We start from the raw sequence: 22,432 nt of genomic DNA, 5'->3' as shown, positions 1-22,432 counted from the left end.
GATGGCTCCCCTTATTCCTTGGATCAGTTTCCACCTTTCTTCAAAGACAAGACTCTTCCTGTTGTGGTGGACAATTCCGGAGAATCTATCCACAGTGGTTCCATGGACATTTCTAGACCCAACTATAATTACCACACACGCCAGCCCTTGGGGTTGGGGGGCCCACTCCCAGAACAGGTGCTGGCAGGGGAGATGGAACTTGAACACGAGGAAAGCATCCTCCAATTTCAAGGAGTTAAAGGCAGTAGAGATGGCACTGAAGTTGGCTATACCAGAGATAAAACACAGGAAGATTGTCTTCTATTCCGACAATTCTACAGCAGTGGCCTACATAAACCATCATGGGGGAATGTGAGTCCCTTCCCTTTTACTTCTATGCCAGAAGATCTTTTATATAGCAGAGGAGAGGAGGCTTTTTCTGGCAGCAGTGCGTCTAAACAAATAATTTTTTTTGCAAATAGTCCAGAGGTACGGTCTTCCCACAGTGGACATTTTTTCCTCAAGAGCCAACAGAAAATTAGAGAGGTTCTTCTCCCTCAACCAGCAATAGACGGCTTAGCACAGGACTGGAGCCAGGAATTAGGGTATGCCCTTCCTCCATTTTGCCTTCGTGGACCCTTCCGTTTAAAGGAGGATCTTCTTTACCAGGGTGTGCTAGTCATCCCAGCCCAGAAATCTCCATCTTTCGGTGTGGATTTTGAAAGGGAAGTCTGATCTAGAAGGGGATTATCTGCCAAATTAGTCTCAACTATGCTGAAGAGTAGGAAGTTGGTTAACTCAAGAAAATATAACAAAGTTTGGAATGTTTTTTCAGCCTTCTTAGGACATAGCCCAGACCCCTTTTAAGTCTCTTGAAATACCAAAGATCCTAGAGTTTTTGCAAGCAGGGCTAGACAGGAATCTTAAAGCATCTACATTAAAAGTCTAGGTAGCGCATGTGCTGATTAGTCTTGAAAATTATGTCTACCAAAAGAGAAACTGTTTAAAAAAGTTTGAAAAGATATGGTCACTTTGGATTCAACATTATAATCTGCAAATGTAAGTGAGTGATTGAGGGATGTATAGGAACGGGTGGAAAGGGGGGCAAAGAATTATAAGAGGAGTGTTTATATACATAAAATAGCTACTTTTAATGGTCTCAGGAATAGGAGTGTTTAATGAATATTTATACATGTCTGCTTACTCTTGTAGAATGTACCACATTGCTCGAAGGTGCACTGTTCTGATTTAATACATTGTGATATGTAAAAATAAGGTGATATGTCAGATCTTATGATGCGTTTATCATATAAATGCTCTTGTCCCAAGGGGTATGTTGGAGGGAGGGGGGATTGGGGTGACAGTGTTCTGTCTTTTGTTAAATTTGAAAACCTTTAATAAAAAGAATCTGATTAAAAAAAAAAAAAAGTCTAGGTAGCTGCTTTAAGTTATTTGTTTGATTAGCAGATCATCCATGGATTAAAAAGATTCTTGTCGGCAGCATCAAGAATGCACCCTTCTTTAAGATCCTTGTCTCCTCCCTGGGATTTGAATACTGTCCTTTCAGCCCTATTACAAAAGCCGTTTGAACCATTAACTCAGATTTCTATTAAATTCTTACTTTCAAAATGGCCTTCCTTTTAGCTATAACATCTGCTAGACGGGTTTCAGAAATTCAGGCTTTCTCTGCCTTCCCTCCCTATACTACCATTCTAGAGGACAAGGTGATTATTAGACCGCTTCCATCCTTTCCACCTAAGGTGGTCTCCAGTTTTCATAGAAGTCAGGATGTGATTCTACCCTCCTTCTGTCCAAATCCAACCAATCTGTTGGAAGAAAGATTCCATTGCCTTGATGTCAGAAGGTGTTTAGTTTTTTAGCTAGACTCCACATCATCTTGGAGAATAGATGAGGATCTCCTTATTCAGTTTTTTGTATAGAGCTAGAGGTCGCAAAGTCTCTACTAGTGTTATTGTTAGATGGGTTAAGAATTTTATTTCCCTCGCTTATTTTTCCCTTATCCTGACTCCTCCTTCAGGGCTCATTCCACTAGAGCTGTGGTGGCCTCTTGGGCTGGAGGTCTGATGCTTCTCTGGCCCAGATATGCAGAGCTGCAACTTGGAGCTCTCCCCATACCTTTTTTAGACATTACAGACTGCATCTTGACTCAGATGCAGCCTTTGGAAGAAAAGTGCTACAAGCTGTAGCCCACCCTGAATTCTTTATCTTATAGTTTATTCTCGCATGGGTGCCGTCATGGGTGAGGGGAAAACAATAATTACTCTTACGACATGCCTCCGGAGGTCTGTTTATTAGAATCACTGAGGTGTGGTGGGGGTGTGAACCATTTTATCTCTTCAGGTTTCCTGTCCCTGGATTGGGAGGTCCTTGTCGACATGGGTTTCAAGAAAAACCATTTCTATCATTTTTGTTTTCTTTTCTTTGCTTGCATATTCTGACCCATATAACTTTTTTACATTACAAGTTCTGTGAGGGCTCATTTTTTTTTGTGTGGTGATCTGTAGTTTTTGTTGATACCAGTATGACCTTTTTTGATCACTTTTTATTCAGTTTTTATTTATTTATTTTTTGGGGCGGTGAAGCGACCAAAAAGCGTCAACTCGCCCAGTTTGATTTTATTTGTTATGCCATTCCTCGTATGGGATAAATACTGCTATGTTTTAATACTTCGGGCATTTTGAGACCCAGCGATACTACTGATGTTTATTTTTTTATGGAGAAAGGAGTTGATTTTTCTATATAATATATATAATTATATTTTTTTTTTATATTTAAAAAAAAATGGTTTTTTTTACTTTTTTTTAATTTTTTTTTTAATGCAGTCTTTTAACTTTAATATGCGATCGTCTGATCATTTCTCCCATGGACTGCAATGATATTTAACATCGCAGCCTATAGGAGATTCACTATGTTTCTATGGAGCCATGACAGGCTTCCGAGCCTTCAGAAGGCTTGATGCTGCCATAGCAACCAAACGGTTTACTCAATCTCAGTGTGTGGCAGCCGTTTGGGCCCCAGGAGTGACCACTCAGATGCTTTGGTTGTAATTGACCATGGCCCCCCCCCAACTTACAACTAAAGGAGCCAAGAGCTTTGCTCATCTACATGCTGACAGGGAGCAGATCCATGCTGCTGCATGTGACTACTGTCTTTAAACTGAAGAGATCAATTATTTTTTAATCAGATACAATTTTTATAGAATATTCTATTTTCCTATAACACAATGCCAGAGACAGAATAATGCAAAGCACAAAACAGAACCTCCCTCATCTGCCACCCCCTCTTCAGTCGTGCAAAATGCTTCCGGTTTTAAGCATAAGTTTACAATCGTCAGTATGACCAGGAAAATGACCTCTCATAGTTCTTGTATCATTCACCTTAAACTGCTACTCTATTCTACTCAGGTTATTGTAGGGGAAGCCCTTGTGCATGTCTCCATATCCACCAAATTCTTTCAAATATAGAAAAAGCTCTACTCTTCCGGTATATTCCTTTCTACAGTCTAATCGTAGGATACATCCTACCCAAAAATTCTGATAAAGTAGGAGCCTCACAGTCTCACCAGTGTTTAGGTATTAATTTCCATGCCTGGTAAAGAATATGTTACAGTGCCAATTTGACATGTTCATCGATTTAACAAGGGGATGAGATACAGGTTACAAGATTAGACCAAAAACAACAAATCACTCATGACTAAAACCTATGAAAAACATCTGCAGAGTCAGCAGTACACCGAGAATAAGCGCGTATATACCAATTTTATAAAAAAAATTATGTGGACCAATATACATGGTGGAGTAGATATAATGATGAAAGCCTTTGGACACTAACAAAGTTGAGGAACCATCGAAAGAATTGCTGTCCACTGTTCTATAGAGATGAGTCCAATATCTGCTTCCCACTTTTCTTTAATTTTTAAATATGTAATAAGAAATTCCCTTAACTCTTTAATGGCAGTCACTAAGGGGCTTTAGGCTGGGCTATCGCCTTTTTGTGGTGGTCTAGTCTTAGCACTGCATGGGTGTCTCGTGCAGAGGAGAGTGGGAGCTCCGCTCTCGCATGCCTGGTTCCTGCTCTAATGGCCCAGACTGGTAGAAGTGCCGATCTGGGACATTAAACCCTTTAGATGCCGCGGTCGATAGTGACCCATCATCAGAGTGGTTTAGAGGAAGGGAGGGACCTCCCTCTGTCTCCCATCAATGTCTCCACATGGCAGCCTGGGACCTTATCAAGGCCCCAGGCCAGCCTGTAGTGTATTCCAAGCAGGCTGCACAACTGCATTTGTCTTGGCGCGTCATCTTGAGAATCGCCCCTGTCTGTCTCATGTCCACACACACACTGACAGCGGGGTGAGTAGCACAGTAAAGACGAGTAGAGGGTGTGCTGAAGAGTGACTCAAAGCACTTGTTAGTGCTTGCCAGGACAGTTCTCCAAACAGCTTTCTGAGAAAGGGTAGCAGGGTACGAGAGGGTACGACAGCACCACAAATCAGTCAGCCAGGTAAATCGCTCGGAGCTAGTTAGGCCTTGCTGGGGCTTCAGCACCCAAGTCACATATCTAAGCTAAAGGGATTAATGATGGAGCACTGTGGCTGGTAATATAATGCTGCAGTGTGATGGGACACCGTGGCCAGTGGCGTGATGCAATATTCTGTCTTTCATACTTTGCTGTCTATAACACATCCACTGAGTATTGCTCCTAGAAAATGTACAGTAATTCTTTTTTCTATTTTAATGCTTCTAAATCTAATTATTGCTGTGCGTTATACATCTCAATATCTCCTGTTTTCACAATGACTGCTGGGACTGGATGTGATATTAAAGGGAGTATGTTTTCTTTTTTTGGGGGGGACCATTATCACTGAGTTGATCAGTTTTAACATAGCAGTGATGACTTAGACCTGTGATGGCGAACTTTTTAGAGGCTGAGTGCCCAAACTGCAACCCAAAACCCACTTATTTATCTCAAAGTGACAACACGGCAATTTAACCTGAATACCAATATAATATATCTTCCATGTACTTTATGATTTAGCTATAATAGCCTGCCTGCATTCAGTGCACTGCCTGTGCTGTTCATAGTGCGCCCTGCGCTGATGAATGGCAGGAAAAGTCTAAGGCATATTGGTACACTATAGACTTTTTCCAGGGTGCGGGTGCCCACAGAGAGGGCTCTGAGTGCCGCCTCTGGCACCTGTGCCATAGGTTCGCCACCACTGACTTAGACTATTAATGACAGCATTGCAGTCACATTCTAGCTAGTTTCTTTTATGTAAGTTTAGTACTGAGCCATTTGATTTACAATTCTGCTTTGATTTCACAGACGCGGTCAGCAATAAGCTGCAGGCCAGCAATGTCTTCACAGTGGCTCGACGTACCGTTGAAGGTCAGGACATGTTGTACCAGTCTATAAAGCTCACAAATGGCATTTGGGTGCTAGCAGAACTGAGGATGCAGCCTGGAAGTCTTAGCTGTGCAGTAAGTATCTGGTAATAAAGGAGTGTTCCCATCTCCACAGGATAAGCCATAAAAGTCCAATAGATGTGGGACCTGCATGAATCTCTAGTATGAGGCCCTATTTGCCAGCTGCAGTGTATGCTGAGCCCACATGTGGGGCTCTCTCCTTTCACTTCTATAGGATTTCCAAGGATAGTTGAGCAACTGCGCTCGGCTGCTTTAGGAACTCCTATAGAAGGGAAGGTAGAGCTGTGCATGTGCGGCCACCTCTCCATACACTGCAGTTGGCAAATAGGCCTCCATTTTTCAAGATTGATGTGGGAGTCACATCTATCAGACTCTTCTGGCATATCCTGTGGATGGGAATCTGTGTCTGGTCATTACATTTATATATGGAGTCTGACTAGTCTGATCATTAGTTTTCGTGATCTCTATCTTTGTATCTACTTTGAATCACTGCTTTCATGTGCATGGTTATCATGACTCTGAAGGCATTGATCACACTTTAAAACTGATGCTAAGGACAGAGTAACTTTTCGTACATTTCTTTTACTGAAAAGTGCTGCAGTAAATATGGATGAGGCCATTCTGCGCTAGGGTTAGAAAGGAAGGCTTTATTGCAGGTACATCCCAATTGTCCTTTTTAATCTTGAAATCGAACAACCCCTTTAAGGGCTTGTTACGCCTAGCTAACATCTAGAGGTGAACAGCAGAGGGAACAATGGAGCAAGTGGAGCACTCCCTGAGAAACATTACAGAGCAAAGCATGCTGGGTTTGGTTAGAAAACCCAGCAGGACGTTCTGCATGTAAACATCCTGCTCAGGTGCAGTAAAGCTGAGAAAATGGTAAGGAAAGCTCTGACATAAAAAACAGGTATATGGATAAAAAATATGCAATGTTTGGGGTACTCTGGGCAGATTTAACCGGAGAACCCCTTTTAATGTGTACACTTAGCATAGTGATAGGATCAAATCTGGTCGCAAACCTCAGGGCTCCAGATGGCGACCAAAATTTTGGTACCAGGAATTTGCAAATGGCGCTAAGACTTTTAAGTCTTATCGCCATTTGCGACTTGTCACACCGCCGCGCTGCAGCTTTAAGGAAAAAAAAAAAAAACTTTCTCGTGCATGGCATTGGGGGACACAGCACCATGGGTATATGTCCAACTACCACTAGGAGGCACTAGACACAAAAAGTGTTGGCTCCTCCCCGTTGGGCTATACCCTCTCCACAGGCACAAGGCTATTCAGTTTTTGTCTAGTGTCCGTAGGAGGCAGACCTGTCCTGCTTTTTTGCAGGTCCTGCTGTTTATTTTTTATTTTATTTTTTATTCTTTTTTTCTCTCTTCTGCAGGTCTCGGTGATCTCCACCGTTATACCTGCTGCAGGCTGGGGCTCCATCGTGTTCCACTTTAGTTGCCCCCCCTGCGGGCGCGTACTTCTGTACCATCGCCGGTCACCCAGTCCCCACAGACTGCATCCGCAGTGGCTTGCCGGCATTCCCACGGTTCCCGTGTTGAGTCTGCCGAAGGGGTGACCCTGCGGCGCCCGAAGACATCAGATGGTGAGTATAGTGAGTATATTCCTCCTGTCCCTGCCCCAGGGTTAGGTTCCCTCCTGTGGCCAGGGGGGTGGGATCCACCTTAGCTGGGGGTCCTGGGAAGCTTCCATCTTCCTCCACCTTTCTCTTCCCCCTTGGTTGGTTTTTTCTCTCTCTCCCTGGCCACACAGTCCAGGCGTCGCTTCTCCTGGGCCTTCCCCGCTACTTTAGTCCCCGGCTTTTGCAGGGACTAGGCCTCATCTTCCATGGCCCGTTCCCGGCTCCCAGGTGCTCTGTTTGCCCTGTTCCGCCCCCCCCCAGGCGTCGCTCCCCCCCCCCCCACCCTCCTCACCTAGTTTTGTGGGTCCGGAGGCCCCTCGGTCGGCCGCGATTCGTCCCGCCCCCCTCGCTCCATTCCCGGCCGCCTCATAAATCGAGGCCCCGGCTTTTGGGCCTGCTAGGCCGCGATCTTCCCGGCCCCTCCTCCTTGCTTCCCGGGCTTTTTCTGACCCCGCCCGGCCCTCGGGAGGGGCTATCTCCTCCACCCTTTACTGGTCTATCGTGGGTTATCTATCCAGTGGATAGATCCTCATTTTTAAAAGAACTGCAGACCCCCTTTAGGTCATTGTCCTATGTACTGTGTGAAGGCAGCTATTGCTGTACATAGGGATCACTCAAGTCGTTCCCCCCCACCCCTCCTCAATTGCTTCATTTCTCCTGCAGCCTCTATAGCTGCTGCAGCACCTCTTTGGGGAACATGGCATCCGGGTCCAGATATGACAGCCTCTGCTGGCTGCTCTATGAGGGTCTCCTCTCCCAGCCTCTCCTCGGATCGCCACGTCTTTTCACGTGCGTCCGCTGTCTACGAAGGCTGCCATGCGGTCGGCCTGTCCCTGCTTGTGTGCAGTACCTCTTTCCAGACCCCATTGTGTCCCCTGACCAAATCCTTTTGTGTAGGTCCCTTCTGAATGGTCTCCCTCTTTGTCAAAGTCATGGGAACCTTGTCCGACTCTCCCAATCCCTGGCGGAGTTGCTGGACCGCTACCTATCCAATTGCGGCCACCTATGCCCTCCCAGGGTCCTCCCTGCAGATGAGGCATGCTCAGATACCGGGTCCGGCAAGGGGTAGCTCACAGTACAACCTTGGGTGGTCTCAACAGGATTCCACCCCTCCTCGGCATCCTCGGGTCCTCCCCAGGACAGGCCTGAGGCTGGTGACGAATCCTTTCCCGTCACCCCATCCGTTGCCTCGGGGGACACCTCTGCACCGACTCGGAACAGAGCATCAGGCGGTCTTCCTCCATACAGAAGCCTCTGTGAGGTCAAGACTAACGTGCACGGAGGAACCTCTCCTACCCAGGGTTGGTATCCCCTCTAGTGATTTTCGGATGGCGCTCCCCTGACTGCACAGGTATTCAACAGCACAGGTAAGGCAGCCGTCCCCGTATTTAGCATAATGAGTCACCTACTTGGTGTCTCTGGTACGTACGCCTTCTCCTTAACAGGGGGGTACCTGCACCACTGCTATAGGCTGTACCTGACAAGCCTTCCTGGTTCCCCTATACCAGGGGCTATGCTCTACACATTTGAGAGTGTTTCCACCGGGTCCCCATCCTGGTGCTGGTGTTCGCCACTCTACCTCATAACAGGGGGTCCCTGTTCTTGGCAAGCGCCTCCTGTTGGTTGGTAAGGAAAAGCAATTATATATGGCTGTTTCCATCCGCCTTGCTCTTTTTCATAGGTAGAGTACCTACTCCTACTCCAGATGCTGAAGCCATTACTCCTGGCTGGCTCTATGGTGTTCCATGCGGCACTATTTCTCCCTTCCGGGCGAGATACACAGGCCGCCTTCAATTGCCTTGGCAATTGCACCTGTCTGTTCCCAGCCACTTTGCTCCTTTCATAGGTAGAGTACCTACACCATCTCCTGATGCTGAGGCCATTACTCCTGGCTGGCTCTATGGTGTTCCATGCGGCATCATTTTTCCCTTCCGGGCGGGATATACAGGCCGCCTTCAATTGCCGTTGCAATTGCTCCTGTCTGTTCCCAGACTTTTTTGCTCCCTTTCATAGGTAGAGTACCTACACCATCTCCGATGCTGTAGCTAATACCCCTGGCGGGCTCTATTGTGTTCCATGCGGCAACATTTCTCCCTACGGGCGAGATATAGAGGCCACTTTCAATTGCCGTAGAATTGCCTCTGTCTGGTTCTAGTCGGCACCAAGCTGCCACCTTGGTCCCTTCATAGGTAGAGTACCTGCACCATTTCCTGATGGTGTAGCTGTTGCTCCTGTCTGCTTTATGGTGTACCATGTGGCATTTTCTCTCCCTTACCGGACGAGATATTGAGGCCTCCTCCAATTGCTGTGGTCATTGCACCTACCTCATCATAGTGTGCACCAAACGGCCATCTTACTCCCTTCATAGGTAGAGTTCCTGCACCGTCTCTGATGCTGCAGCCGTTACACCTGTCTGGCTCTATGGTGTACTATGCGGCCCTGTTTCCCTTTTTTTCTGGCGAAATAGAGGGCCTCCTTCAGTTGCCATTTCACCTACCTGATTGTAGTGTGCACCTGTCTTGTTCTTTGTGGTACCGTGCGGCCCTATTTTCCCCTTCCCGGGCGGAATATAGGTACCATTGCTAATGCGGTAGCTGTTGCACCTCTCTGGTTCTAGGGTGCACCATGTGGCCACATTGCTCCGATCTTAAAGGTAGTACCTCTACCATCTCCAGATGCTGTACCCATTACACCTTTCTGGTCGTTTTCTGCACTACGCAGCCATATTTCTACTTTACAGGTTGAGTACCTGTACCCTCCAAATGCAGTAGCATTCCCAGATTCTGTGGCTATGTTTCCACTCTCCTTAGACATGCAGCCACTTTACCTATATTTTAGGCGTGTGGTTGTATTACTCAAGGTGCTGGGCCCTATGGTGCAATCTGTGGCCCATACAGTTTCTGTATTACTGGGTGCTTTCTGCCCCCAGGTTCTAATCTGTGCTGCGGATGTTGGTTTCACCCTTTTGGTTCTTCCATACATCTCCACTCCGTTTCTGTCGTGCTCAATGGTCTCCTTGTACTTCTCAGGGCACTGTCTACAACAGGCCATCCTGGTTCTGCATGTGCATGGTTTCCATATCTGGCAGGGGTGGGCCAGCCCAACCCCCACCTGGTCGGTCTAGTGCTACTTATTGTAGCTCCAGTATATGGCTGATCTGTTCTGATCTGGCGGGTGGTCCACATACAACCATGCTCCCTACACCATGGCCAGGTGGTTGTTGGCCTTTGTGCTAGGGTTGCTCTTGCCATCTCTATAAGGTACTACGGTTTGCTGCGCTTCGCGTTACCCCATGTTATAGAGGAGTACTCGCGTTGTTTCCTATTACAGAATGGCCTATTCCTGGTGGAGTACAGGGATCGCCACTGGATCTTCTACCATTGTTGGGGCACGTAGCTGGTGAGCATCGGCCGCTGCAGCAGTTTTCGGTCATCGCTGGATGTCCTCTGCCACATGGAATCCTTCTGGGGTCATCAGCATTTTTCATCGCTGGACGTCCTCCCTGACGGGTCAGGGACAGGACCACTGAGCGCCACACACCTGCCTGGTAGGTAATTTTTCAGCTGGTTGCTCTGGCATCGGACAGGGTCCCGTAGTTCCTTCTGGGTCCAGGTGTTCTCGGTATTCCCTTATATTCTCTGCTTAGTTGTACTACATGACAGAGGGGCAGTCCCCTTGGACCTTGCCGTCGTTTGCACCTGTCAGGTACTTTCTCCCCCCTGGGAGTTTTCAGTACGCCGGTCGCGGCTGGTTTCTACATTTCTGTGTAGTCTCACCCGGCTTTTTCATGGCGACTTTCTGCATTCCTTATGCATATGGATGTCTGTCAATTTAGTGGTACATCCCGAGCTGCTGTACTTGTCCTCTCTGGGACAATGTATACAGTTTGCTAGTCACTGTTCTTGGAATGGGTAGTTGTCCATGGCCAAGGTCCCTTCCCCTATGGTAGTTTCATCTCTCCTTTCCTGGATATTCTGGCTTGCGTTGTGTTCTGGTGGTTCAGCTCCTGGTTCCTTGTGAGCCCATCCCGGGTACTCCTTCTGGAGTCCCTGGTCCCCGTTTATTTGACCACTCAGGTTCTGCATGGCAATCGTTTTTGTTTTTTTTGGGGGGATCGGGGCCTGGGTTGATTGTTCCCTTTTTGGGTTCCAATAACCTTGTGGTCTTCTTGGGATTCGTGTCTCTTTTCCCATCCTCCCACGTCAAGTACCTGGTATTGAGTGGCTTAGCACAGCGGTTTGCAATTCCGCCGTATGGTCTCCTTCGGGAGGGACCTCCTCCTGTTGTAGAACCTTTCCTCCTTAGGCGGTTGGAGTACTCTCCTTCTACTTCCATGTCTTTCAGTCCAGTGTGTCCTGCTGAGATTTCCTGGGCCTGTATCTGGTTCCTTTTTTCCCTGATGCTTCACATGCCCAGAGTTTCCTCTGGTCTTACGCTTCACAGTGATATCTTGTTTTCCGAGGCTCGGGCCTCATCTCCTGTTTTTGGGACGCAGGTCTTACTCTTTTTTCCTGGCTTTTACCTACAACCCCCTCCTTCTCCAAGGGTTGGTGGTTTCCTCTAGCAGCCTTGGGTTTTCGCCTTTTAAATAGGGCGCATAACTTCATCATCTGCCTTGCGGTGAGGGGAGACCTTCTCCCTTCACATGTGAGCCTTGCTACGGCTTCACTCACTCGTTTGGCTTCCAGTAATTCCTTGTTTCCTTTCTCCCCTGGCCTGTCAGGGGTTGGCCACAGGTTTTTTCGCTCTTTGGGTCTGAGACAATTTAGAGCGTTAGGTAGTCCCAACACGCGGTGCTGTCCTAATTTTTTCTCCAGCCCTTGGCTGAGCTCGGTGTTCCCTTTTGCCGCCTTCTTGCATTTGGGATTTTCTTCCAGGCATTTTTCCTGGGGTGCTGACAGTCTTCTCTGATTCTTCCTTGAGGTTTCTTCCTTGTTATGGAACCTCTTGCCCATTCCGTGTTTTCTCCTGTTGGGTCACATGGTTCTCCCTGCACCTGTATACCCAACCGGTGGCATGGCTGTTCTTTTCCCACCCTCGGGGACTGCTTTGGGACGTCCCATGGTGCTGTGTCCCCCAATGCCATGCACGAGAAAATTGGATTTTTTGTACTCACCGTAAAATCCTTTTCTCGTAGTAGGCATTGGGGGACACAGATCCCACCCTATGTTTTTACTTCCGATTTTCCGGGCTGGTCTCTTGATCTTTCCCGGTACGGGAGTTGTTGGTTCCTTGCTTTTTTTCTCTCTCCTACTGCTTTTTGTACAAACTGAATAGCCTTGTGCCTGTGGAGAGGGTATAGCCCAACGGGGAGGAGCCAACACTTTTTGTGTCTAGTGCCTCCTAGTGGTAGTTGGACATATACCCATGGTGCTGTGTCCCCCAATGCCTACTACGAGAAAAGGATTTTACGGTGAGTACAAAAAATCCAATTTTCTTCAGCAGACGCACCATGCTAAGTACATCTGTTAGAGGAGCCAATCCCCTGACATTCAGCCCACCAACCGAGGACTGCAAGCTTGATGGAGGACAGTCAGGAACTCACTTTCCCATAATCCATTTAGTCGCGAAGCATGGGCCGCAGCCAATCGGACTCCAGGTGTATTAGTCACGCCCCCTGGGTAACGCTGGGAAGAAATGGCTTCCTCGGGTGACTACTAGCTGCTCCGCACTGTCTCTTTCATCTGAGAGTCCCGCACAGCTGCCTGGAAAAGGAGGGTGGGTGCGGTCCTGGACGTGCACAGGTTAGATCATCACTTCTAGGCTGGGCGGGCATTGTGATACAGGCTCAGGTCAGACGCAGTGCACAGCGGGTGTTAGCGGTGACCCGCCACACTTCAGTGACCTGCTATGATTGGTTACTGTACAGAGCTCCGGGCGCTGTGACTGGCCCGCAGACCCGAGCTGACCGCAGCGTACGAGTGTGTGTCCGGCGCTGTGCACTGCATGCAGTGAGGTCTAATTAGTGTGGTCTGTACAGTTCAGTGGGGTCTTCTCAGTGTTGGTCTGTGCAGTGGGGTCTGTACAGTGCAGTGTGATAAGGGAGAGATTTGCACCTGTTCTGTGCTTAGAGCCGCACCTGATTTTGGCTCAAAATCACTGATGGAAATCACTGACCAAACACTGACTGTGTGAATGAGGCATCAGTGTTCGGTCAGTGATTTCCATCAGTGATTTTGAGCCAAAGCCAGTTGCGACTCTAAACACAGAACAGGAGCAGATCTTTCCCTTATACCTTATGTCTGTGTAGCTCCACTCCTGGTTTTGGCTCACAATCAATGATGGAAATCACTGACGTGTGAATGTGGCAATTTTTTTATATCATAATTATATATGTATTTAAATTTGGCGACTAAAAATTTTATTTGGCTCCTAAATTTTTCAGTTTAGGAGCTAATGGCTCCTAGGTAATTTTTTTATTTTTTTTTAGTCTGGAGCACTGAAACCTAGAGCAAAATTGCAGAAAGCAATTCTAGCCTTAACGCTTTAGAAACATAACTTATGTTGTATTCCTGTACAGCCTGCATTTCCAATTCTGCAGCCTTCAGAGCTGAAATCTTCCAGCATTCTTGGCTGGCTGAGGTTCTGGACAGAGTGGTTACTTGAATTCTGACAGTTGTTTTTTAACATGATGTAGACAAATTATTTTTTCTGTTTACAGCTATCTTTGAAGTGCCGGGCACCTGAAGTATCGCCATTCATTTTCCAAGCCTTCGAAATAGTGCTGAAGAACTAAGCCTTCCTCTGCACCAGCTGTATGACGATCACCAACCTTTCTGTATGAACGCTGGGCTTATAAGAAAGAGGCCTTGTGCCCATGTCTCTGCTACTTTTCTAATCAGGATAAATGAACATGGACCAAATAATGAATAGTCTTGATTTTATTCTCTTACTCCCAGAGTCGCTCCGTATCCTGCCTTCATTTTATGCCCACAGGGGGTAAACCGTTTCTTCTCTCCTGAGAATGTGGGTAGATCCCATCCCATTTTTATGGTAGATGCTGTATTGGTTCTGCTGGATCCTGTTAATTTAAACAATAAAGAACTTGGATAAAAATGTACATAATAAAACCATTGATATGTGTGAGCCTCAACATTCAGTCTTCATAGTGAGACCACCTTTCTATGTATTTAGGAGGGGATACAGTGTAGGTTCACCTTTTTTATACAGTAGGGGGCACATTTATTAAGACCGACCTTTTTAGACCTCTCCATAATTTTCATCCACCGCCGATTCTAAATGTAAGGCAGCTTCCTAGCTGTCTTACATTTAGACCTTTTTCTACGCCTAAACCAGGAGTAGAAAATGGCAATAGACGGGCCTGACGGCCCTTCCCCGCCCACGCCACGGCCACTTTTTAAAACCTAATACGCCTAATTTAGGAGTATTTCAGCTTAATAAGTCATCTGTTTAGTTGCTATGGCCAACACATTTTGTTATAACTGTTTTTATACATGAGGGAATAAAACGCTCTGACGGAAAACAATAAAGTAGTCGTCCATAGCAAGCAATTGCATAATAATTAATCTTGCGCATGCGCTGTTAAAGAAAGTATGCATGCTTGGATGGTATGCATGCTTGGATGGTATGCCTACGTATCCAAACCAAAGAACTTGCCTGCTCCTCAAAAATAATTTTAGCGGCATGTGCAAAATCGCTGATTTGTTTTTGTAGGCATATACATACAGTAACAGAGCATGCCCAAGACTTTTAAGGCCATGCAAGATGTGCGGCGATGTTAATCTGCAGGCACAGTAGGGAATCATCCGTAGAGGGACAGTCCCTCACAGACGGAGAATTCATTCGTACAAATCTATTTGCTCATCTTTGCTGTGTTACTATTTGCACATTGTTCTCTGTATTTAGTATAGATTCTACATTGTTGCACCAAGTGACTGGGAGTGATACTAAACTGCAGTACAACGCACAGCCCAAGGAGAAGAGTGGCGCTGTTCTGAACAAAAGCAGCAATATTTTTTTAATCTCATACAGCCCCTTTAAAAAAAACACGAAGGACCTCACTAAAAGCAATAAAGTGTTTCCAAATCTGTATTTAAGCTGTGTCTAAACTGGATCCACACTGCCAAACCCTACAATTTCTGGAGTTTTTAACCTAAGCGAAAAGCGATACTTCATAAACATAAATGGAACTTTGTAACTGTTCTGTTTTAGCTACTGATTGCTCTTCTGCCCGATCTTCTTCCCGCACCATGTGCATCCAGCCCAGAGCTATACACAATTAGGCTTGTCATTAGCGGCCCATCCCTTTTATCGTCCTGGCAGTAACTATGATCAGTGTGTTACTTAAATCTGCCTCTGCTTGTTTTCTGAGCACATTAAATAACTTGAATTACATTAGTTGTGTTTATTCATAGTTTTTTGTGTGTGTTATGAACCAAAAAATTTAATTTAGTATTTTTTTTGTAGACACAAACCACCTTTATCTGACATCTGTATATGAACTATAGCCCTTTACACATATTGCCAAAAGGAAAAATGAGAGCAATAAACTCATTGTATACAGGGGGCAAATTGGCAGTGTAACCCACCGGGAAGACTCCTGGTAGGCCGATTGCTTTTAGTATGCCGTTGACCACCCGGCCTCCCTTAATTCATTGGGGGGTCATTTACTAACGACAGTTTTGCGTTAAGGCCAAAGCATTTTGAGCACAGTCGGCCACAATGTGGGCGATTATAATTTTTTTTAGATAATTGTCTTTTTATTAAAGCTTTCTTTTGAAATGAAACCGCAATGAGTAATGACATATCTGTGTAGGAATCAAAACGATAGGCACATATATCTTAAGCAAGAGGAGAAAAAAAGGACAATAAAAACACTGGGCCACTGCCCAAAAGTGTTCTCCAAGGTATTAAACATATGGAATCTTAATAACTTATAGAGATTTCAATGCAAGTTTACAATGTAGGTCAGCACTTAAGTAGACATGTTGATGTCTATTGGATGACTAATATCAAGTTATTGAGCATTTTATTGCCAGCAATCCTAGTCATGTCACCCAGGGGGAAGAGACGGACCTAGACAAGACAGGAAAGGAGGGAGAAGGGTATGCCAAAAAAGCAACAGTATGGTATTAAGCAAGCGCATCAATATAGTCGTCCCAGGGTTTTCAAATTTTGTCAAATCGTTCGACCTGATTGGTCGTGAGGGCAGTTAAGTATTCCATTCTTCTAACATCTAATACATTGGTTATAAGGTCAGAGCGAGTAGGCCTGTCTTGTCGTTTCCAAAAACTGGCTACAAGACGTCTAGCCGCTGTTAATATGTGCAATACAAGTAATAGGGTGTATTTCCCCAGGGGAGCAGAAGGCATATTTAACAAATATAGATATGGGTTCAAGGAAAGCTCAACATCTATTAATTGTAAAAGGATCCCTTGTGTCTCCTTCCAAAATGGTTATATCGGGACACTCCCAAAAAATCTGGAACAATGATCCCAACTCTTTTTCGCATCTCCAACATTTATCTGATAATTTAGGATTAAAATGTTTTAACAGTTGGGGGGTATGGTACCAGAACATCAGAATTTTATAAGAGTTTTCCTTAAATGTAGCAGAGGTAGCCCTTCTCCATATTAGTTTCCATTCACCTGGGGAAATGTTACGCCCCACAAGCGCTTCCCATTTAGACATGTACGAGTGTCTAGGTGACGTGGAAGGATCTGGAGAGGAAAGTATAATGTATATCTCAGAGATAAGTTGGTAGAGTCTGAAAGTTTACACAATTTTTCAAACATCGTTGGTGTAGAAACCTGAGTAGTATTAAATAAACTACTAAACAAGTGCTGTATTTGTAAATGTTGATATCTTGAGGTCTCTGGTAAGTGATATGTGGATGCAAGGGTGTCAAAAGGTATAATCGTTAAAGTCCTATAATCCACTATATCTACGAAGCGGAATATTCTATTGGACAACCAAGCCTTAAAAAAAGAGGCCTCCATACCTGCCGGAAACAGCAGATAAAATAAGAAGGATTTTATAGATGAGTTGTCAGATACTAGGGAAAATCTCTGCCTACAAGTTTTCCAAACATTATACAGTCCTGATCAAAAGTTTAAGACCATATGAAAAATGGCAAAAAATCATATTTAGCATGGCTGGATCTTAACAAGGTTCCAAGTAGAGCTTCAACATGCAACAAGAAGAAATGAGAGTGAGACAAAACATTTTTTGAGCATTCACTTAAAGGGGTTCTGCACTTTCATTTAACTGATGATCTATCCTCTGGATAGATCATCAGCATCTGATCGGCGGGGGTCCAACACCCGGGACCCCCGCCAATCAGCTGTTTGAGAAGGCAGCGGCGCTCCAGCAGTGCCGCGGCCTTCTCACTGTTTACCGCAGGCCCAGGGACGTCACGACTAGTATCAACTAGCGTGGGCGGGGCTAAGATCCATTTAAGTGAACAGAGCTTAGCCCCGCCCACGCTAGTTGATACTAGTCGTGACGTCAGTGGGCCGGCGGCAAACAGTGAGAAGGCCGCGGCGCTGCTGGAGCGCCGCTGCCTTCTCAAACAGCTGATAGGCGGGGGTCCCGGGTGTCGGACCCCCGCCGATCAGAAGCTGATGATCTATCCAGAGGATAGATCATCAGTTAAATGAAAGTGCAGAACCCCTTTAATTGAAAATAACGATTAAACTGAAACAGGCTGTTTTTCAGCTGATCCAAATTCTAGGACCACATGCCTTTAAAAGGCCAAATCTGTGCAAAGATGTGGATTCATTGTCATTTTCTGTCAGGTAGTCACACGTTGTGATGGCAAAGGCAAAAAAACTCCCTTTTTGAACCTGGTCGGGTTGTTGAACTGCAAAAGCAGGGTCTCTCACAGCGCGCCATCGCTGCTGAGGTGGGACGCAGTAAGACAGTCATTTGGAATTTCTTAAATGATCCTGAGGGTTATGGAACAAAAAAGTCAAGTGGAAGACCCAAAAAAATTTCACCAGCACTGAGCCGGAGAATCCAATTGGCTGTCCGTCAAGACACTGGACGATCCTCGACCCAAATTAAGGCCCTTACTGGTGCTGACTGCAGCCTCATAACCATCAGACGGCATCTGAGACTGAAGGGCTTCAAAAACAAAAAACGTCTTCAAAGACCTAGTCTCCTTGAACGCCACAGAACTGCTCGTTTGGACTTTGCAAGAGAGCACCAAACATGGGACATTCAAAGGTGGAAGAAAGTTTTATTCTCTGATGAGAATTTTTTTTACCTTGATGGTCCTGGGTTTTTTTTTTTTTTTTTTTTTTTTTTTTTTTTTTTTAACGTTACTGGCATGACAAGCAGATCCCACCTGAGATGTTTTCTACGCGCCACAGTGGAGGGGGCGCCATAATGGTCTGGGGTGCTTTTTCCTTCAGTGGAACAATGGAGCTTCAGGAAGTGCAGGGGCGTCAAACGGCCGCTGGCTATGTCCAGATGTTGCAGAGAGCATTCCTCATGACTGAGGGCCCTCGTCTGTGTGGTAACGACTGGGTTTTTCAACAGGACAACGCTACAGTACACAATGCCGCAGGACAAGGGATTTCTTCCAGGAGAATAACATCACTCTTTTGGCCCATCCTGCGTGTTCCCCTGATCTAAATCCAATTGAGAACCTTTGGGGATGGATGGCAAGGGAAGTTTACAAAAATGGACAACAGTTCCAGACAGTAGATGGCCTTCGTGCGGCCGTCTTCACCACTTGGAGAAATGTTCCCACTCCCTTATGGAAACACTTGCATCAAGCATGCGAAACAAATTTTTGAAGTGATCAACAATAACGGCGGAGCTACTCATTACTGAGTTCATGTTTGGAAGTTGGATTTCTGTTTTGGGGGGGTTTAGTTTTTTTTGGAGGTGTGGTCCTAAACTTTTGATCAGCTGAAAAACAGCTTGTTTCAGTTTATTCGTTGTTTTCATTAAATTGAATGCCAAAAAATGTTTTGTCTCACTCCCATTTCTTCTTGTTGCATGTTGAAGCTCTACTTGGAACCTTGTTAAGATCCAGCCATGCTAAATATGATTTTTTGCCATTTTTCAAGTGGTCTTAAACTTTTGATCAGGACTGTATGTGAGGGACATAGGCCCCAGCAGCTTTGGTATTTGGGTAGTTGGTATCTGAGACCATATCAAAGCATTAGGATGTATCGGAGCAATCCATAATTTATCTAATTCCATCCATCTGGAATATGCAAAGAGGTTCAACCAGGCAGGGATACGCCTTAAATGCGTTGCCCAATAATATTTAGTATTATCTGGTAGAGATGTCCCGAACTGTTCGCCGGCGAACATCGCTTGTTCACGTTCGCCGCGGCGGGGGAACATATGCGATGTTCGGTCTGCCCCCTATACGTCATCATTGAGCAAACTTTGACCCTGTACCTCACAGTCAGCAGACACATTCCAGCCAATCAGCAGCATACCCTCCCTCCCACCTGCTGGACAGCATCCATTTTAGATTCATTCGTAAGCTGCAGTCTTAGTGAGAGGAGGGACAGTGCAGCTGCTGCTGATTTAATAGGGAAATCGATAGTTAGGCCAGTGTATTCAGTGTCCACTACAGTCCTGAAAGACTCAGTCCTGACAGCACCCCAAAAAGCCCTTTTTAGGGCTAGTACATCTCTGCTTTTTTTTTTCCTCTGTGTAATCTAACTGCAGTTGCCTGCCAGCGTGTGTGTCAGGCACACAGCGTATACTGTGCCCACTTGCCCAGTGCCACCACTCATATCTGGTGTCACAGTAGCTTGCATTTTAACAACTTCAGCCCCCCTACCTTAAACACCCTATGACCAGGCCATTTTTACACTTCTGCTACTACTTTCACCGTTTATTGCTCGGTCATGCAACTTACCACCCAAATAATTTTACCTCCTTTTCTTCTCACTAATAGAGCTTTCATTTGGTGGTATTTAATTGCTGCTGACATTTTTACTTTTTTGTTATTAATCGAAATTTAACCATTTTTGCAAAAAAATGTCATTTTTCACTTTCAGTTGTAAAATTTTGCAAAAAAAACGACATCCATATATAAATTTTTCTCTAAATTTATTGTTCTACATGTCTTTGAAAAAAAAAAAATGTTTGGGTAAAAAAAAAAATGGTTTGGGTAAAAGTTATAGCGTTTACAAACTATGGTACAAAAATGTGAATTTCCGCTTTTTGAAGCAGCTCTGACTTTCTGAGCACCTGTCATGTTTCCTGAGGTTCTACAATGCCCAGACAGTAGAAAACCCCACAAATGACCCCATTTCGGAAAGTAGACACCCTAAGGTATTCGCTGATGGGCATAGTGAGTTCATAGAACTTTTTATTTTTTGTCACAAGTTAGCGGAAAATGATGATTTTTTTTTTTCTTACAAAGTCTCATATTCCACTAACTTGTGACAAAAAATAAAAACTTCCATGAACTCACTATGCCCATCACGAAATACCTGGGGTGTCTTCTTTCCAAACTGGGGTCACTTGTGGGGTAGTTATACTGCCCGGCATTTTAGGGGCCCGAATGCGTGAGAAGTAGTTTGAAGTCAAAATCTGTAAAAAATGGCCGGTGAAATCCGAAAGGTGCTCTTTGGAATGTGGGCCCCTTTGCCCACCTAGGCTTCAAAAAAGTGTCATACATCTGGTATGCCGTACTCAGGAGAAGTTGGGCAATGTGTTTTGGCTGTCATTTTACATATACCCATGCTGGGTGAGATAAATATCTCGGTCAAATGCCAACTTTGTATAAAAAAAATGGGAAAAGTTGTCTTTTGCCAAGATATTTCTCTCACCCAGCATGGGTATATGTAAAAGACACCGCAAAACACATTGCCCAACTTCTCCTGAGTACGGGATACCAGATGTGTGACACTTTTTTGCAGCCTAGGTGGGCAAAGGGGCCCACATTCCAAAGAGCACCTTTCGGATTTCACCGGCCATTTTTTACAGATTTTGATTTCAAACCACTTCTCACGCATTTGGCCCCTAAAATGCCAGGGCAGTATAATTACCCCACAAGTTACCCATTTTGAAAGAAGACACCCAAGGTATTTCGTGATGGGCATAGTGAGTTCATGGAAGTTTTTATTTTTTGTCACAAGTTAGTGGAATATGAGACTTTGGAAGAAAAAAAAAAAAATCATCATTTTCCGCTAACTTGTGACAAAAATAAAAAATTCTAGGAACTCGCCATGCCCCTCACGGAATACCTTGGGGTGTCTTCTTTTCAAAATGGGGTCACTTGTGGGGTAGTTATACTGCCCTGGCATTCTAGGGCCCTAATGTGTGGTAAGTAGGTAAATGACCTGTGAAATCCAAAAGGTGCTCTTTGGAATGTGGGCCCCTTTGCCCACCTAGGCTGCAAAAAAGTGTCACACATGTGGTATCGCCGTATTCAGGAGAAGTTGGGCAATGTGTTTAAGGGTGTCTTTTTACATATACTCATGCTGGGTGAGAGAAATATCTCGGCAAAAGACAACTTTTCCCATTTTTTTTATACAAAGTTGGCATTTGACCAAGATATTTATCTCACCCAGCATGGGTATATGTAAAATGACACCCCAAAACACATTGCCCAACTTCTCCTGAGTACGGCGATACCAGATGTGTGACACTTTTTTGCAGCCTAGATGCGCAAAGGGGCCCACATTCCTTTTATGAGGGCATTTTTAGACATTTGGATCCCAGACTTCTTCTCACGCTTTAGGGCCCCTAAAATGCCAGGGCAGTATAAATACCCCACATGTGACCCCATTTTGGAAGAAGACACCCCAAGGTATTCAATGAGGGGCATGGCGAGTTCATAGAAATTATTTTTTTTTGGCACAAGTTAGCGGAAATTTTTTTTTTTTTTTTTTTTTTTTTCTCACAAAGTCTCCCTTTCCGCTAACTTGGGACAAAAATTTCAATCTTTCATGGACTCAATATGCCCCTCAGCGAATACTTTGGGGTGTCTTCTTTCCGAAATGGGGTCACATGTGGGGTATTTATACTGCCCTGGCATTCTAGGGGCCCTAAAGCGTGAGAAGAAGTCTGGAATATAAATTTCTAATGTAAATTTTTCCGGCCGCTGCTACAGCAGCGGCTGCAACAATACCTAATTTTTCAGGCATGTGTACATGCCTAATTTTTCTGGCCTCTGGTGCTGCACTGTGGCTGCAAAAACAAAACAAAAAAAAAGGCACATACATGTGTCAATTCCCCTTCGTGATCGTTACCTTGTTGTGGTGAAGGGGCTTGCGTATCACAATGAAGCGATCACCTCTATGAGTGTGTTGGCAATGGCAATGTTGGCACACGCCAGATGAGATAAGGTCGTTGCTTCATTGTGAACAGACCAAAAGCGATCGGCTGGATAATTTTGCATAGAAAAAACATGAATTTTCTTTGTGATCATCTAAGG

General features: G+C 45.2%; 1 protein-coding gene and 3 long non-coding RNA genes across 6 annotated transcripts in view; 1 reads left to right on the top strand and 3 right to left on the bottom strand.

Moving 5' to 3' along the window:
• Nucleotides 1–14,139, top strand: part of AP1B1 (adaptor related protein complex 1 subunit beta 1) — a 43,148-nt gene extending 29,009 nt beyond the window's left edge. For all 3 annotated transcript variants that reach the window (XM_040416677.1, XM_040416678.1, XM_040416679.1), the window contains exons 21-22: nucleotides 5,323–5,477; nucleotides 13,718–14,139. In XM_040416677.1, the coding sequence (XP_040272611.1) occupies nucleotides 5,323–5,477; nucleotides 13,718–13,792 (230 nt within the window). In that variant the 3' untranslated portion in view covers nucleotides 13,793–14,139. The remainder of the gene's footprint in view (nucleotides 1–5,322; nucleotides 5,478–13,717) is intronic.
• Nucleotides 415–21,810, bottom strand: LOC120988902. Its single transcript, XR_005776201.1, has 3 exons — nucleotides 21,800–21,810; nucleotides 21,720–21,724; nucleotides 415–591 (listed from the first exon to the last, which is right to left on the bottom strand). It is a non-coding gene; the product is annotated as an uncharacterized LOC120988902 (long non-coding RNA).
• Nucleotides 4,734–5,348, bottom strand: LOC120988900. Its single transcript, XR_005776199.1, has 2 exons — nucleotides 5,227–5,348; nucleotides 4,734–4,900 (listed from the first exon to the last, which is right to left on the bottom strand). It is a non-coding gene; the product is annotated as an uncharacterized LOC120988900 (long non-coding RNA).
• LOC120988901 lies at nucleotides 7,637–15,730 on the bottom strand. Its single transcript, XR_005776200.1, has 3 exons — nucleotides 15,266–15,730; nucleotides 12,814–12,820; nucleotides 7,637–7,647 (listed from the first exon to the last, which is right to left on the bottom strand). It is a non-coding gene; the product is annotated as an uncharacterized LOC120988901 (long non-coding RNA).
• Nucleotides 21,811–22,432: the final 622 nt, after the last annotated feature.

The sequence above is a fragment of the Bufo bufo genome, chromosome 2 (assembly GCF_905171765.1).
Source record: "Bufo bufo chromosome 2, aBufBuf1.1, whole genome shotgun sequence".
In the NCBI taxonomy this organism is placed as follows: Eukaryota; Metazoa; Chordata; class Amphibia; order Anura; family Bufonidae; genus Bufo; species Bufo bufo.
Note: the sequence above shows the minus strand (reverse complement) of the source record. Positions and strands in the feature narration are given on the sequence as shown.